This window comes from Mixophyes fleayi, chromosome 6 (genome assembly GCF_038048845.1).
Source record: "Mixophyes fleayi isolate aMixFle1 chromosome 6, aMixFle1.hap1, whole genome shotgun sequence".
Taxonomy (NCBI): domain Eukaryota; kingdom Metazoa; phylum Chordata; class Amphibia; order Anura; family Limnodynastidae; genus Mixophyes; species Mixophyes fleayi.
In genome coordinates this window covers 206,011,748-206,029,235 of record NC_134407.1, presented here as the reverse complement: position 1 = coordinate 206,029,235, position 17,488 = coordinate 206,011,748, and the positions used below count along the sequence as shown (strand labels likewise).

Below are 17,488 nucleotides of genomic sequence, written 5' to 3'. Positions count from 1 at the left end.
AAGCTCTGTTGTTAGGGTACAGCACTCTCCACGAGTCATATAGGTTAGCGTTTGTGAGCAAAGACTGCAATTTAGAGCCTTCTAAAAGAGTTAGGGGGGGAATTAAAAGGAAAGTCCAAAGGGAGAAGACAGTTTGACTGGCAAGACATGTCTTCCAAACAACAGAACCAGTACATCCTGTGTACATGGAGAGTGAGGGTGGTGGTAGCATCCCGTAGCAAACAATAAACTAGTATTTACATAGCGACATTCTCCAATCAATCTCCTCTAGATTGATCAATATCTGGCCATTAACTTGTCGCTATTCTAGGCAATTATTTGCGTCACGATCTGAGAGGTAGAACAATAATAACCATGAGAAAGTACTAATAATCAGCTGCCTCCCAGACCATGAGGCCAATCCTTTCTATCAAATCGCTAAACACAGTGAACGTCGTAAACATTTGGACCCAACATTTGGTCAGCTCTCATGAGGTCCTAAGTTTGAAGAACAATAGCATTTACAAGGTCTCTGACGTGCATATAAAGTTAACCCATTTCACATAGGGCTCTCGACCTCATAGTATGATATTTTTGACCCTATACCACAGGGCCTTAAGGACCTCTTCTAGTAAAGTTTAACCAACAGAGGGAATAGGCCTCGTCTGTCTCCTTATTTAATCTATTTATGGCCTGAACAATTTATTATCACTAATCCAGAGGAACATTAGCTTTTTAAGTTCTAAACCCAATCATAATGCTAAACCGGGGAGGCAGTTCTGGGCTTAGTGGTGGGCCAGACCTTAGTTTGTTAAAATGAGCTGTCCCAGTAACTTAGCGCATATTATATCTCATTTATATTTGATAACTGGCCAACCCATCTGGGATCTTATAGCTATGAGACATTATTGCCTCTAAATTGTCTTGTAGGTACAGCGTATTTACCCATATCCTGAGAAAACTATAACTACACGGTAAGGCTCATTTATCAGTACCTGACTGGGCATAAAGGCCCCACTCAAAGTGTAGCGGTAGTGATTTTTACCTGTTGCTTCTAACGAAGTAGATGAGTCTAAACTGATTAGTCGGTATTTACACTCATCTATTGTCAGCTGTATGACCACTAAGTCTTTACATTGCTGATTCAGTACCTGCTATAAGCATTTAGTTCAAGTGGTGACCCAGCCCATGTGAAACCTCAGGCCCAAATTCAATAACCTTTAAATTGTGCTCTATAATCAAGTAAAGTTTACTTGTCTCCTGTGGATACCTCGAGCACCTAGCAAAGTACATTTATCAACCTGTGGCTGGGCAAGGAGGCATTCTTCAAAGTGGTTGAACTAAAATCGCGAACAAACTTTTCCAGTTGAGTCAATAAGCATCAGTGAGTTAGTAAATAAAATATAGCGAACATGTAATTTTTTACTTAAGTTCCTTAGGCTTGTGTCCATGAGGCCGTAGGAGCAGTTGGCCTTGTAGCTTCTGCTGTGGTGTTTGCTGGAATAGAGGAAGTTGGTATTATTGGCAAAAGAATTAATCCTTGATCCAGTGACTTGACCTTGTGGGATTGTCCTTCATGGCCTATCAGGAGGTGAAAGGGAAAGCCCCATCTATAACGGATTTTATGATCCCGCAAGAGATTGGTAACTGGAGCAAGATCTCGCCGTTTTTGCAGAGTAGTAGGGGCCAAGTCCTGATAGACCTGGAGGTTTGTTCCTTCAAAAGTAAGAGAAGCGGTGGTTCGGGCAGCCATGGTGAATTGTTCCTTATGCTTATAATAGTGGAATCGGACGACAACATTCCTGGGCGGTTGGTTTAAGGAGGGTTTTGGGCATAGCGCTCTATGAGCCCGATCCATTTGAACCTCCATCGCCGTGGCCTCTGGGAGATAATGCAGAAACAGTCTATCCAGGTACTTAGGCAACAGGTCGTTATCTATTGTTTCTAGGATATTCCGGATGCAAAGATTATTCCGCCTATTTCTGTTCTCAATATCCTCGAGGTGTTCCCTGAACGATTCCACATCCGTGCGGAGGTCTGAGAGTTCTGTAGAAACAAATTCTTGAAAATGGCATAACTCGTGGACCTTTTGCTCCAGGTCTGCTGTTCTGGACCCAATGGCTGCTATTTCTTTGCAGAGCTCAGATACTACTTTCCTATTTTCCTCTTGTATTACAGCTCGAACTTCAGATTGGATGGTGGATTTGATAATGTCTCTCAATTCTGAAGATATTAATACTTCATTGGTGGAGCTAGCATCATCCTTGTCCGAATCTGAATGCAGCGGCGGTGAGGATTTCTTCGACTGTGCTACCAACCGCTTTTTAGCTTTAGTAAAGATAGAGTCTGTAACCGGCGTGGTGATTTTCTTGTTCTTGTTTGGCATTATACTAGCGTAGGTCCAATGATTAATAGACACTCAGATCTGACAGCAATAATAGCCAATATGAGCGAATGAATAGTTAGAATCCTCTCTCCCGTTGCTGTGGTGAAGGTGTTATATGATTAGCACCCCATGGATTCCCTGTGTCCAGATGTATTAGCAGCCCATTTAGCCACTCATTTGCACGTAGATTCTGCACACTGTGGGCATTGCCAAGACTGAGCTGGAGGGGGAGGGGCCAAGGTTAGTCCTACATGTGTTGAATATCAAGATATTCAGAGGTAAGTGAACCTTGATTTCCTAAGCAGCTATGACTCCAGCTATGCCTCTACATGAAGTTGTGGAACTTTAATATGCACAAGTTGTAGTGTTGTATAAATTACACTAGATGGCAGTAGAGTATAGCAATGGTTACTCGGGCACTGTTAGTTCTCTGGCGAGATAGGATCACGGCAGAGACAATCATATATTTCTAAGGAGGTCTGGCCTCTAGCAGATAGCTGAAGTCCTATCGAGAGAGTTTTCTCACCTCTTTCTTGGTGTGATCAAAGACATCAGAACCGCTGGGCTGTCTCAGTCGTCTGGATTGAAATATTATGCCAGCTCTCAGCATTAGCAATCTTCCCAGCAGGCGCTGCAGCTGTTGAACCACCTGAAGAGAAGGTGGTGATGGAGCCCGCTGTTTCCAGTCTGGTGCAGAGGATTTTATTCAGGCTAAGGATGGTAAGGGCACCCCCGACTGGAATGTCTGCTCACAAACCCGTTCCTATGAAAGTTGAGTGGCTCAATAGGGCAGGACCCGTACCCACAGTTACAGCCGGCTCCGAGCACTATGCCTCGCTTACACTGGCAGTTGTGCATTGTCTCCCGGACGGAGATGTCAGGAAGCTAACGGTGTGTTGGAGAGAGGGTCCTAATCCGGTAACGCTGAGTCCTCAGATAGTATAAAAGGATTGCGGAACCCATCAGACCCGTTTCCACCTCTCCCGGACCGCCGACCGCCCCCCCCGGGCAGGTGCTGCAGTCGCCCAACAAGTCAACACAGGTGCTACTTTATTATTGTGGTGTTAACCACTAGTTAGGGCAGCGACTAGGCGTTTATATTCGTTATTTTAACGGAGAGCTCTGATCTCTCACGTCTTCTCTAGTTCGCTACCAGGCCACACCCCTCCCCCCCCCCCTCCCCAGCATTAGGCATTTTTATTGACTTTTCCCCCAAGTTTTATTTTTTACCCTAGATGGGATGGGCAGGGCAAGGAACAGAGTGCCTTGGTCTATCATGGCCAACTTTGGTCTATAGGGGCTGACACTGGCATTGGTGTCCTTTCTGGTGACTGGCCCCTCTCCAGGTACCAGCATTTTATTGTATGTGCTACGTGGATCAGCTCTCTGCCCTGACTGACATGGGGCTGATCTGTTCCACCCCTATTATCTCTTCGTCCTTTCATTACATATTGTGTTTGGTATTTTGTTGAAATCCAGCCATCTCCTCCAAATAGCTCAAACATCTTGAAATCTATCAGAAGTTGATAATATCTTCAGTACTGGCTGACAAATTTTAGCCAAGGGGGTAAGATAGGGCTCAGCATATTATTAAGAAAAAAAAGCAGGTAGCACAGTGATCCAGCCCAAGGTAGCACATTATGGGCCCCGCCCCAATGCCTCCCAGCCCATCCAGCCACAGTTCAGTACACATGCAGAGTTCAAATCTGGTGAACCACTCTTTTATAGTTAGAGTTTTAGAGAGAGCTCCAGGCCAAACGTAATTCAGAATGGTGCAAGATAAAGCTCTTAATGCAACTGCCACCCTGCCATCCCACCTCTGCAATTCACTGTCCAGACGGCGAAGAAGCCTTTTTACTAAAAGCCTGGAGTGCTCCTTCATCTCTAATTTAATTTGTGCCAAGCCCTTGAGAAGGACCTTCAAGTCCTTCCTGCTTCTAGAAGACTCCAGTAGGAGCCGCTTGCATCTTCATTTACCTACTACAAAGCTCAGGTGGAGATTTCATCTGACACCTACCATGCCTCTAAATGACCCAGAAAGCGGTCCATCTGATGACTCAGACCTCCTACAGTCTGGTCAATTATTGAGATGTTTGTACCCTTTGTAGCCCACTTAAAGGAACGTCTCACAGTCTACCTTCAGTACTTGATGGGCCAGCAGTTGACCCTGCTGATTCAGCATGTGGTCCGCCAACCCTCGTGGTCTCCCACTGCCTGGTCGCCGAATCTACAACCTTTACAACCTATTAAACAGTCCATCTAGTGGTGTATATTGTTACCACCCCAGCAGATGGCCGTTCTGGGACCCTAGAAAAGCCATAGCCAGGTTTACAATGATAGACCCGGAAATTTATTCTGCGTTCTTTGCCTAACGATATCCTTGCGGTAGGGTAGAATAAGCAGTGTTCAGCTATTAAATATTGATTTACTCCCATCAGGATATTCATGTGGTTATTCTGGCCACTCTAGCTCCACTTACCATCTAGCACCAGACAGCCTCTAACTAAAGGTCTCTAAAAAAATGAAATACTGGCCACATAGGCTACCTATGGAGGAAGTGACCAGCGGTAACCTTTCTGCTTCTTGTATACCTAATATTGAAGGACGATCACATGTATCTTGACAGAGAAGGTTTGGAAAAGGCCTACAAAAAAGGATTTGGGGAAGATTGGGATCCTTTTGTAAACACAACATCAGTGAGGTCCTGCACTACTCAAAACCCTGCCGACCAAGTAAGGCTTTGAAATGCTTAAATTTTAATCAACAAGAAGCCACTAGCAAACCAGAAATGAATAACTAAACGCCAATTGGAATTCTGAGGGGGACTCAGGGAGAGAGATATCCTGAGGGAGTCCTCTGCAGCAAGACAACTGGAGAGCTGAACAGAGGTCTGAGTGATAGTGAGACCCCATAGAGGTAGAGGCGCAAGGGAAGAGTGGAAAAGGCTTCACAATGAGAGAGCTTACCAGACACCTGAACAGAGAGGAGTGATCTTGGATGCAGATACTGGAGACCAGTGGGGATAAGTAACATATTACCTTATTATTGATTTGTTGGGACTAAGAGTTGTGTTACTTGTCAGTTAGGGAACAGGTGGAAAGACCTGTATAATATCCTTTACGGGAGCAGCGTTGTGTAAATTGTATTCCGCATTCTTGTTAAATTGGAAGAAAGAGATCAAATCACCTGGGAAAGAGAAGAAGCGATCTGTATTTGAACGGCCAATTAACAAAGACTGCATGATTGTATATATTTGTGTAATAATAAATTACATTTGTGTGATATATTTTAGCAAAGATAAAGACAATGATAGAGTTAAGTGTATGTTACTAGTGATAGTTATCCTTTTTAGAGAGATACATTTTTGTTAAAAAATCTACAATAATAATAAACGTGTCGGTGTGGCTTCTAAAGACCAATCTGGTGTGGTAATTGGTAATTATTCGGACTGTATTTTGTACGTGGCTGCAGTACCTTAATTACACTAGAGGTGGTGCTGTTTGCCCCTGAACTTTATACCACTCCTGTAGGAGTTAATCTCCCTACCTGATTAGTACCAGCAGCTGTCTCACAGCTTCATATACCTGGCTCAATATGTGTTCTGTGCAGTTCATCGTTTATACCTGGCTGCTTGTCTCTTGTTTATCCCTGTTCTAGTTTTGCTTTGCTGCTGTCTGATCTCCTGTTGTGACCCTGTGCCTGATTACCGCACGCTGCTTGTTTGCCTTTTGCCCTGACTTCTGCCTGATTACTGGATTATGCTTGTTTGCTTGTGACCCTGACCTCTGTCTGGCTACTGGATTCAGCTTGAACTCTTTTTTGCCCTGATCTCTGCCTGGTCACATTACTCAGCTAGTCTGTCTGCTTCCCTGGACTGCCTCGTGCCTCTGGCAATCTGGAATCCTGATCCCTTCCTCCTTAGTCTGGAGCCTCGTGTCTCCTGGCAATTGCCTAACTTAATATACTTGTTCCTGCATTTAAACTGTATTTGTCATTGCTTAGAACCTGTTGCTTCTGTGGACTATTGCTGCCATTCATCACACCTGTTCATATTTGTGTTTTGGAGTAAACCTGTTTATTCTGCTACCTGAAAATCTGCATATTCCACGAACTGAATCCTTGTTCGCATATTTTGCTAAATAAAGATACTTGGCTTCTATACTTCTGTTGCCGCTTCCTGAATTTGCTAGGAATAATAACAGTAATATATTAGTGTGTGCCTGTGGTCCAGAGAAGGGGGGCAGAGGGTTTCTTGGTCTCACTATGCTGTTGCTACAACCGAGACACTACCCCGCGAAGAACTTGCGGTACCCAGACCAAAGTGGAGACACTGCGCGATACGGAATACGAGTTAAAAAATAATTTGCAGACAGGACTAACAAACTAATACATACACCCTAGTCAGAAAAGCAGGTGTTACATTTAATTCAAACAGGGCCCCAACATGCCAGGATCAAGACAAGTAGCAACTAAGTTTAAGGAGACAGTAGCAACAAGCTACAGGAAGGGTAGGAGAGAACACCGCTTTTTGACAACTGTCCCAATTCTGGTAGCACAGCCCTGAAAAAACTGTCCTGTTTCGACAAAATTTTTACCAACTGTAGGGTTATTCAGGAGATATGTCCCTCTTCACACTGTCCTGCTCTTGAAGGGGAGCCATATTCACCTAACAGTGGTGCACACAACATTGCTGATGTGATTGAAGGGAAGGTGCAGGAGGGAGGCATAGCACTGTCGAAAATGATAACCATGCCACTTGCATATTGGCTATGTCCATAAGGTTAGTGTGGCTGACACATACATTGTTACACCACTTGAAGATTTGACTATACCCACTAACAATATATCTCCACCTACAGCATTACGCCACTTTCAAATAAATTTCCTGGGCCACTTTAAGTCCCCAAACAGTCTCCGCATTCTCACAGATTTTAACTACATTAAATCTTAATGTGATTCCTGCAAGTCCATAAATCTGTTTCCCTACTTCAGATGACTAATTTACTGGCTTGTTGTGCCCTTCTGCAACCTTTACAAATACTTTCTTTTTTTCTCTATAGCTTACTTTTGTGTATTTTTTTTATCACAGTGATTATATGATCAGACAGTGTTGTTTATTTGTATTGAGCTGGTATATGACAGAGCTCTACTGTGCTCTCTGTATTGGGTAAAATGTGTAAAATGTAGAAACAAGGGGCCGGAGTCATTAGGGAAACTTATGCAAAAAAAGGAGTACATTTGCTCCTGGACAAACCATGTTACAATGCAAGGGGTGCAAATCAGTTTATTACACACAGCAGTGGGAGAGGGACGGGGGGGACACACAGCAGGGGAGAGAGAAGGGCGGGGAGACACTGCAGGGGAGAGAGAAGGGCGGGGACACAGCAGGAAAGAGGGGCGCGGACACACAGCAGTGAGAGAGAGAGGGGCGGAGACATAGCAGTGGGAGAGAGAGGGGCAGGGACACACAGCAGTGAGAGAGAGAAGGGCGGGGACACAGAGCAGTGGGAGAGAGAGGGGCAGGGACACACAGCAGGGGAGAGAGCTGAGAACAGTGCAGACAGAAACGATCAGTAACAATCTGCACACAAGTTGTAAAGTAGCTGGTCCCAGCCATCTCAAACATACAGTGCCCCAGTCTGGGAGGGGGTTCAGGCACTAGGACCCCACCCATCCCGGATGCGCCCCTGGTATGGGTGTGTTTACACAAATGCAACTCATGCAGACCTGCGGAGAAACACATATATGTATTTTGTGCACTTGCTAGAGGGCTAGGTGCAGATGTTGCCGATATGGCTCCACCTGTGTGCAGAAATAGGCTACTTATTACATGCTCTTTTTTTAATTTATGTCCATTTTGTGACCAACTCTGCATCAGCCGCACAGTGAGCAAAACGCTGGGATGGTTAGAACACCAGGAGACATCAATTCCAATCATTCATTTCATCGGGTTACTATAGCAACCATGGCAAACACACCGCCATACATAGCTGCCCTGCGTATATTAAATAATAAAATATTATTTGTGTGGCAATACCCTTTAATCACAATTATTTGAAAATCGTTTTTATTTAAAAAATGTGTACTGTTAAACATAGGTAGCTGTAACACAGAAAGATTATCTGAATATTTGTGTTTATTTACTTAATAGAAGCATATAAAATTATAAAACTCAGCTTTAATAACTCATTCAGCAATGAAAGATACAGATAAACATTTAGGGGCGTATTCAATTGTTAGCGTTAATGCTAACAAACGAGCGCTCGAAAAATTTTAGCGTTAATACGGTAATTACTCGCGGAATTTCAGCTTGCTGCTCCCTGAGCTGCGAGCTGAAATTCCGCGAGTAAACTACCGTATTAACGCTTTTCGCGCGCAATATTACCGTATAAACGGTAATATTTTTCGAGCGCTCGTTTTTCAGCGTTAACGCTCACAATTGAATACGCCCCTTAGGATCAATGTGTAAGGGCCGTATAAATAACCATTTCATAGGACAGCACCAAGATTGAACAGTTTGAGTTCTGCACTGAAGTAAAGTACTCACATGTACCAGAGTACAGCTTCCATTCCATTAAAGGTTCTATCCATGAAAGGTTCTATTCACTGCCAGTTAACTCCCCTTTAACGCGTTGCTTTCTCTTGCAAGCTTCCATCTCTGCTTTATAGTCACGTGTTTATATAATCTATATCATTAAAATATTATCTATATAATCTGCCAAAGTTGTTTAATTTGGTTTCCTTGCTAAATGACACAAAGCTGCTCTTGGGACGCACCGATATACAATGCAGAACTGTTTCATATCCCAGGACAATGTTAAATAAACCAACACTACTTAGTGATATAAATGAATGGATGAAAAGCATCACTGGCTGACAGCACTGGGATATTGGGTTCGATTCCAACCAAGGTCCTGTCTGTGTGGAATTTAATTGCTTGCGTGAGTTTCCTCTGCTCCAGTTTCCCCCCACAGTCCAAAAACATACTGGTAAGTTAATTGGCTTCTAACGAAATGGACCCCATATAGTGCGTATGTTAGGGAATTTAGACTGTAAGTTTCAACGGTACTGATGTGAATGACAAATCTTCTCTGCACAGAGCATCGTAATCTGATTGGCACTATATGGATAATGCTAATAATAGCAATTATTAAGATTTGCAGGAGAGCATGTGCATACCAATAATCTGAAGGTGGAATCTCCCACTTGGGATCTATATTGGGTCTCTACTCTCATAAAGTTGTCTGCTAGCTACTTGCTTAAATCCTTACTTTATTAGCTATGCTTAATTTCTCACTTTTTTTATGTTTCCCGCTACTTATCATCATCATCATTTATTTATATAGTGCCACCAATTCCGCAGCTACTCCTATGATATGTCCTCCATTGAAGTTAGTGGAGGATATTCAACTAATATAATTTACATTAAAATATTCAAAATACAATTTTTAAATGTAGTGTAAGATTAATTGGGATCAAAACACATTTCAATTCATGTCACCGTATTGATAGGGTGATTTTGTGGATGATTTTTCATAACACTCTAACGGAACCTTTATGGTTCTATGTAAGTGAGTAAAGGTCACAAAGGTAAACTTTTCCTTACACCACAAAGCTCGTCATTTTTTGGGGGACAAGTAATCAGAACTCCTAATTCTCACCCATGCATTATATATCCAGATTGAGGCATGAAGGGGCTCGGTGAAAGTAACAGTGAAGGTGTATAGATGTCTGCATGGGTTACACAGCTCATAAAATGACAGCCTCCCAGCCTCATAATCCAGATATATCCCAAGTAAGTTACAGGATAGGTTGGGATGCAATTTGATTTCTTTTTCATTGTGTATAAGTGAATATTGTTGCCTAGACCTGCACAAGCACCAAGACTTGTCATTATTCCCGGTTATAGACTGATATCCTTTCCTGTATACACTACGGTAGCTCACACCTATCCTCCAATTTCCTAATGTACTAGTCTCAAATCTCCATTTATGTCGTCCTGTGAGGAAGCCTTTAGTGCTCAAGACCTGAGAACATTGGAATTTCTCTGGTGCTTTCGGATAACTATCTAACTTTCCAGACCATGTTAGGGTTCTCAAGCCTTCCAGTATTCTTACAAATACACCAGCGGTATTTATATCAAGTAATAAGTCTGACGGCTCCTCGACATAGATTACTCTCTTTACACCAGTTGCAATATCAGCTAGACCTTTGCTTGCTTCTGGTGACTTATGATTTTGCACATACAACTTTCTATTCACATTATCAACAATATCTACAAAGGCAGTTTTTAAAATCCCCGAGATAAGACCCTCGCCCAGATCTCCTACATCATGGATCTGTTTATCATGTCTCTCTCTGTCCTGACTATCTCTCTCCTCAGTATCACACAAGTCACCTCTGACTGGTTCCTGTAAGACAGTCACTGGATCAGTCACGTTACACAGCTCCTCAATGTGACGCATATTCCTGGACAACTCGTCCTTCTGTACGTCCAGCTCCTGGATCAGATCAGAGACTGATACTGAAAAGTTATCTTCCTGCCTGGAGATCTCACTCAGGACTCTCTTCTCTAGGTCTTCCAGCTGTCTCCTTAGGTCTATAAACAGGGCAGTAACCCTCTCTCTCTCACCAGCTGCATTTTCCTGTACTTGCCTCCTGCGCTCCTGCAGACTCAGGAGTCTTTACTCAGTGTCTGCTCTCTTTGACAATAGCTTTTCCAAAATATTTCTCAGTATCTCCTTCTTCTTTTTAGAAGCCTCATGGAGCTGCTCCACTTTGTGTCCCACATGTTCTCCAGCCAGGCAGCAGGTGACACAGATACAGGCAGCGTCCTCAGTGCAGTAGTATTCAAGTATCTTCATGTGGATGGAACACTTTCTGGTCCGCAGAGAATTGTTGGGTTCAGTTATGACATGTTCTGCTGCCTTGCTGTGTACTCTCAGGTGATTTACACACAGAGAAGCTTCACACATCAGACAGGATTTAACAGCAGGTACAGGAGAGTGAATACAGTACGTACAGGAGATCCCAGTCTCCTCCTGCTCTGGCTCAGTGGACAGGAAACGCTCTGCGATGTTACACAGAGTTATGTTCTTTTGTAGCGCAGGCCGCTCCTGACTCTCTGCTCTACAGTCAGGACAGGAATAAACTCCAGACCACTCCTGTGTATCCAGCACACAATCTATACAGACCCGACAGAAGTTGTGTCCACATCTCAGTGTTACAGGATCTGTGTAAATGCTCAGACAGATGGAGCAGTTCAGCTCGTCTCTCAGATCAGCAGACGCCATTGCTGAAAAAGAAGTAGAAATTAAAAAGTGTATTCAAAAGTCTCGGAGCATATTAAGTGCGATCAGACCTGTAATATCCTGTCCTTCAGAAACCACATTCCTGAGTCAATATTAACTGTGTACATCCCATTATGTGATATTTAGGTCTAGTTTTTTTCCTCTTGGCCTGTAAATAAAAAAAAGATTTATCTCCAAGAGTGTCACAAAATGTCCTTAAAGCTTCAAAATTTTGGGCTTATTTATTTTAAACCCAAAAATATTTTAACTGCAGTTTTCAGAGGATTACAGTATTTTAAAGTAACAAGGCTATTCGTTATTAGAGTTTCTTAGTAGATATCAGAGATATCAACTGAGGTCCCAGCCTCATTGATTGCAAATCCAGACACCTATGGGGGCTGCGATTACGCCCTAATAATTAAACTCTGAAATTCGGAGCTTGACACCAACAGGTAACGCCTTCTGAAGATGGCGTTAGCATTTCTATCCTATAGGGTGAGCATTGCAGGGGAGGAATATTCAGATCCCTCTGCGGCTTCCCCCCCCCCCCATTGCAAATTGTGCAGGACCTTAAGAACCTTTACTATACATTATTCTCCAGGACAGGCTCCTGACGCAATTTTATTAAATTGACATGTTTATTAATTTCTTATCATTGCGATAAGAAATGATGATTTAACATGAGCAATAAGTGATGGGTTATAAATAGACTGCTATATTTCTTATTTTCATACATAATCTATGTCATTCATTTAGTACAATACAACATTAACATTAGCTCACAGTGTAATAAATATTTATATATTTTTTTATTCAATGTACACTATATGGATAAAAGTATTCGGATGCTTGACCATTACACCAACAGGGACAATAATGACATTATATTCAAATACATTTATATTTTAATATGGAGTTGCTCCCTCTTTTGCAGCGATTACAGCTTCCACTCTTCTTGGAAGGCTTTCCACAAGATGTTGGAGTGTTTCTGTGGAAATTTGTGCCCATTCATTCACTACAGCATTTATGTGGTCAGGAACTGATGTTGGATAAGAAGGCCTGGTTCGCAATCACCGTTCCAGTTCATCCCAAAGGTGTTCAGTGGGGTTGAAGTCAGGGCGCTGTGCGGGTCAGTCAAGTTCTTACACACCGAACTCATCAAACCATGTCTTTGTAGCCCATGTTTTGTGTACTGGGGCACAGTCATGTTGGAATAAAAAAGGGCTTTCCCCAAACTGTTGCCACAAATTTGGAAGCATAGCATTGTCCAAAATGACTTGGTATGCTGAATCATTAAGATTGCCCTTCACTGGAGATAAGGAGTCTAGACCAAACCCTAGAAAAACCCCATACCATTATTCCTCCCCCACCAAATTTCATAGTTGGCATAATACAGTCGGGCAGGTAACGTTCTCCCGGTATCTGCCAAAACCAGACTCGCCCACCTGACTGCAAAACAGAGAAGCGTGATTCATCACTCCACAGAACACGTTTCCACTGCTCCACAGTCCAGTGTCGGTGTGCTTTACACCACTCTGTCCGTCATTTAGCATTGGTCTTGGTGATGTGAGGTTTGCATGCAGCTGCTCGGCCATGGAAACCCATTCTATTAAGCTCCCGCTGCACAGGTTTTATGCTTACATTAATGCCAGTGGAAGTTAGGAACTCTTCAGCTATGGAATCAGCAGAGCGTTGGCGACTTTTACCCACCATGCGCCTTAGCAGTCGGTGACCCCGCTCTGTGATTTTACGTGGTCTTCTGCTTCATGGCTGAGTTGCTATTGTTCCTAAACGCTTACACTTTCTAATAATATCACTTACAGTTAACTGTGGCATATCCTTCAGGGATGAAATTTCACGAACAGTCTTATTGCACAGGTGGCCTCCTATCACAGTACCTATCACAGTACTACGCTTGAAGTCACTGAGCCCTTCAGAATGACCCATTTTATATCACAAATGTTTGCAAATGGAGACTGCATGGCTAGGTGCTTGATGTTATACACCTCTGGCAACGGGTCTGATTGAAACACCTCAATTAATTAATTATCTGGTGTGGCCAAATACTTTTCTCTATATAGTGTATATTGCATTCAAAGATGATGGTAATATTTACATAGTCACATAATGTAACGGCCTATCACGTACAACCTTTTCTAAATTTTATCTTTGTTGTACACTCTCTATTAAACCTAACACACTTCATAGAGTTCTCTGTTCCACCGAGGCAAGTACATGTCATGCTGCCCTGAAAGCAGAAGCTATTGTAAGTGCTTGTGCAGTGATACAACCTCCCTACAGGGGTGTGTTTTGGTGACATGTAATCCACACAAGTACTTGCTTTGGCTCCTATACACACATGCACTCATGCGCAAAGATTGTATTACCAGAACTTGGAGCCTATGTGAAACAGGCTGTTCCATCACAAAATTGGACTTGTACAAAATTTCACAGCAACTTATCTCATCTATACACAGGCAATTGTATCAGACAGGCGCGTATTACATCTCCCTCCCGTTTATAACGCCTCCAAACATTGCTTTTTCATCCACAAACCTTCATATCATATTCTTATTGTCCTCTATCTCTCTCCTTTGTTTATTGAAAGCATATAGCTAAAGATCTAGCAATGTAACAATATTATGCATAGAGTACAAGGCTTTCCATTTACAAATATATAAATCAAAAAAGTACATAAGAACAAAAACAAGAAGATATATATATGGAGAAAGAAGAACTAAAATGCAAAGGGTAGAAAGGGCCGGAGGTGGGGAGATAGGAGGACCACAAATGTCTCACATACGGTCAATGTTCTTGGAGATTGGAGGCATCAGTAAAAAGAGAGAAAAATAGGGTGATATCATGGTAACCCCATGCCAAAATTTCTCTATCTCATTTATTGATATGAAACTGGCACTTGTGTGGTCATTCTGGTCAGAAGTTATACGTCTTGGGGGGTATATTAATATAACCAGGGCCGTGACTAGGGCTGTACGATGGGGCGACCGCCCAGGGTACAATGCTGAAGGAGGGCGCAATTTAGCAATGTTTTAGGTTCATTTGAGGGCTATGGGGGCGGCATTTGTCTTTCTCGCCCCACGCGACTTTACAACCTGTACATATTTTACATGTTGTCATCTTAACCGTGTCGACCTAATGAACATGTAAACATTATGGCTGTTGATCTTTTAACTGTGTCAACATTATGACTGTCGACCTTTAGGTGTAGACATTTTCACTGTTGACTTTTCGTGCCCAGCCCCTATGTCCCCTCTAACCTCAGATACAATGCAGAAATGCAATAAGAACTACCGTGTAGCAGAAAAGAGTTACCAAAATATATGAGTAATAAGGGTAATCCTATAATAATATTAAGTAGTAATTGTCATTATCTGGAAACACACAGAATGATAAATTATAACCTTCAAGCAGGGGCAAACGCAGGAGTTCTAGAAGGGGGTTTCCATATATATGCTTCCGAAAAAACTTAACATGTTATACTATATATATTTATATATAACCCCCCTTCTGCTAATAGCCAGCAAATTTATCTTCTTGGCACACTCTTTGCCCTCTCTCGTGAATATTATTACCTACCTCATTGCCCTCTTATTGCCCAACATTCTAGGGCATAAATCTGACTGTCAAGTTTCCAGCCAGTTTGAAAAGTGGAGATGTTGCCTATGGGAACCAATCAGATTGCAGAATAGAATCTGATTGGTTGCTATAGGCCATACTTGCCAACTCTCCCTGAATGTCAGGGATACATTCCCTGACCCCTGAAATAGGGGTGATTTCCCTCACTCCCTGAAGAGTCTGGCATTCTCCCTGATGCTGAGCCAGTACAAGACGTCTGTGGCATGATGACACAGTTCAGAAATTGTGTCCTATGTCAATGTATTGATGTCTATGGAGGTGGCCGTTTTTATGGAGACCAAGATTTAATCAAAGACTGACAGGTAAGACAACATGGCTTCAGTAATGGAGACAGAAATGTAAAAGACACTTCAGTCTCTAGAGATTCATTAGCTGCTTTTCTTCAATGCATAGTTGCCTACTCTCCTGGAATGTCCGTGAGACTCCCGCATTTCTGGGAGACCTCCTGGGAGCAGGGCCATCTTTTCCATTGGGCACGATGGGCAGGTGCCCGGGGGCCCCTTGGGCAAGGGGGCCCCATAGGCAGGGCTCTTAATTAGAATAAATAATCCTGCAAAAAAAAACCTGCAAAAAAACTCTGCAAGGGTCACTGAGCAAGTACATCCATCTATCTCTATCTCTATATATCTATATCTATATCTGTATCTCTATACATCTATATATATATATATATATATATATATATATATATATATATATATATATATATATATATATATATATATATATATATGTAGGGGCCCCGGTGCACTGCTTTGCCCGGGGGCCCATAATGTTGTTAAGATGGCCCTGCCTGGGAGAGCAGGGCAACCTCCCGGTTCTCGCCCTAGCAATAGATAAGCGGCGGAGGGGGCTTAATGACGCAAATATCTTGTCATCTTAGCCTTGCCCCCTGATGTAATTGTCCAAAATTGTGACAATTGTTTAGGGGGCGGGGCCAAAACGATGCGATTCATCAAGCCCCACCCCCGCACACCCACCTCCCCCGGGATCTCCCTGAAGCCAATGAGGAAAAGTTGGCAAGTATGCTATAGGCAACATCTCCACTTTTCAAACCCACCAGAAACTCACAGCTTGATAAATTTACTCCTGAAACAGAGAGAGAGAGAGACGGTGTTGCAGTCAGACTCTTACATGAGTTGAACCATGGTGTAGAGGGGCAGGGGCATAAACAGAACTTTGTGGACCATTCAGCGTCATTTTGAAGCACGTCTCTAGCTTGTATGGAGTACAGGAGTACACACAGGTTCTACATAGGGACACCTGCACCCTCACCACTTCTCTCCATCCTTGCACATGTTGGAACATTGTATTTTACTGGAGGGGTTTTGAATGTTGTTAATCATGTAATACTGCCAGACACAAATACCAATGCTTGCACACACACGCACGCATGCACGCCTACTAACAATGGCATGCCACTGCTACAAATATTACCAGCACATGCTGCAAACCAGATCCAACTCAATCACATGCTACCATTGCTAATGCCAGACACTCCACCACCCAAAGGATACTGTCACATACAGCACCACTGAGTACTATAAATACACCAAATAACCAAATTATTACACTGCCTGTTCCCTTTATGTTTTATTTCTGGCTGAAGCATACAGAATGGAAGTAACTTACCTGTAGAGCAGTGTAATGATGCAATTTGAGGTGTTGCAGGACAGCCCACTAGATGCACACCAACAAATGATTTGGTGACTTAACTCACTCTTCTGACAGCGGTGCCAGGGAGTAAGCGGGAAACTCAGACAGATTTCACGTATGAATGGGCGGAGTCACAGGCAGTCCTTGTTATTCAACAGCTGCTCTTTCCCAGTCTTCACTGGAGGTGAGTACTGTGTAAGCTGATCCAGAGATATGAGAGTACATGCAGTTCTCAAAACTGCCACTAGATGTCAACAGAAAACTACTGGATATCTCTAAGTGACCTTATGCATGCAAAAAGACATGAAATATAAAGTGATGCAGATTACCAGTAATAAAGACAAATTTCAGACAATTATTCTGTTGTTCTTCTCAGTACTGAAGAGACTGGAGTCCAGTAGGGAGTACTACACCTAGTCCAGCCTTGAGCTCAATCAGCAGTAGCTGGCAAAGCCCCCAACAGCAGTGGTGAAAGTCCTAGCACCATCGGATCCCACTTCTTCGGCTGACACAGAGGTGA

At 42.9% G+C, this 17,488-nt stretch overlaps 1 protein-coding gene across 1 annotated transcript; it reads right to left on the bottom strand.

The window, feature by feature from the left end:
• Positions 1 to 8,483: 8,483 nt before the first annotated feature.
• On the bottom strand, positions 8,484 to 17,022 carry LOC142160565 (E3 ubiquitin-protein ligase TRIM8-like). The gene is made up of 2 exons (XM_075215425.1): positions 16,945 to 17,022; positions 8,484 to 11,660 (listed from the first exon to the last, which is right to left on the bottom strand). The coding sequence occupies exon 2, from the start codon at positions 11,656 to 11,658 to the stop codon at positions 11,050 to 11,052; it is 609 nt and encodes a 202-aa protein (XP_075071526.1). The 5' UTR covers positions 11,659 to 11,660; positions 16,945 to 17,022; the 3' UTR covers positions 8,484 to 11,049.
• Between the last annotated feature and the right edge of the window lie 466 nt (positions 17,023 to 17,488).

Excerpts from the sequence above, each read along its gene's own strand:
- LOC142160565 (XM_075215425.1), bottom strand. The coding sequence starts at position 11,658 with ATGGCGTCTGCTGATCTGAGAGACGAGCTGAACTGCTCCATCTGTCTG.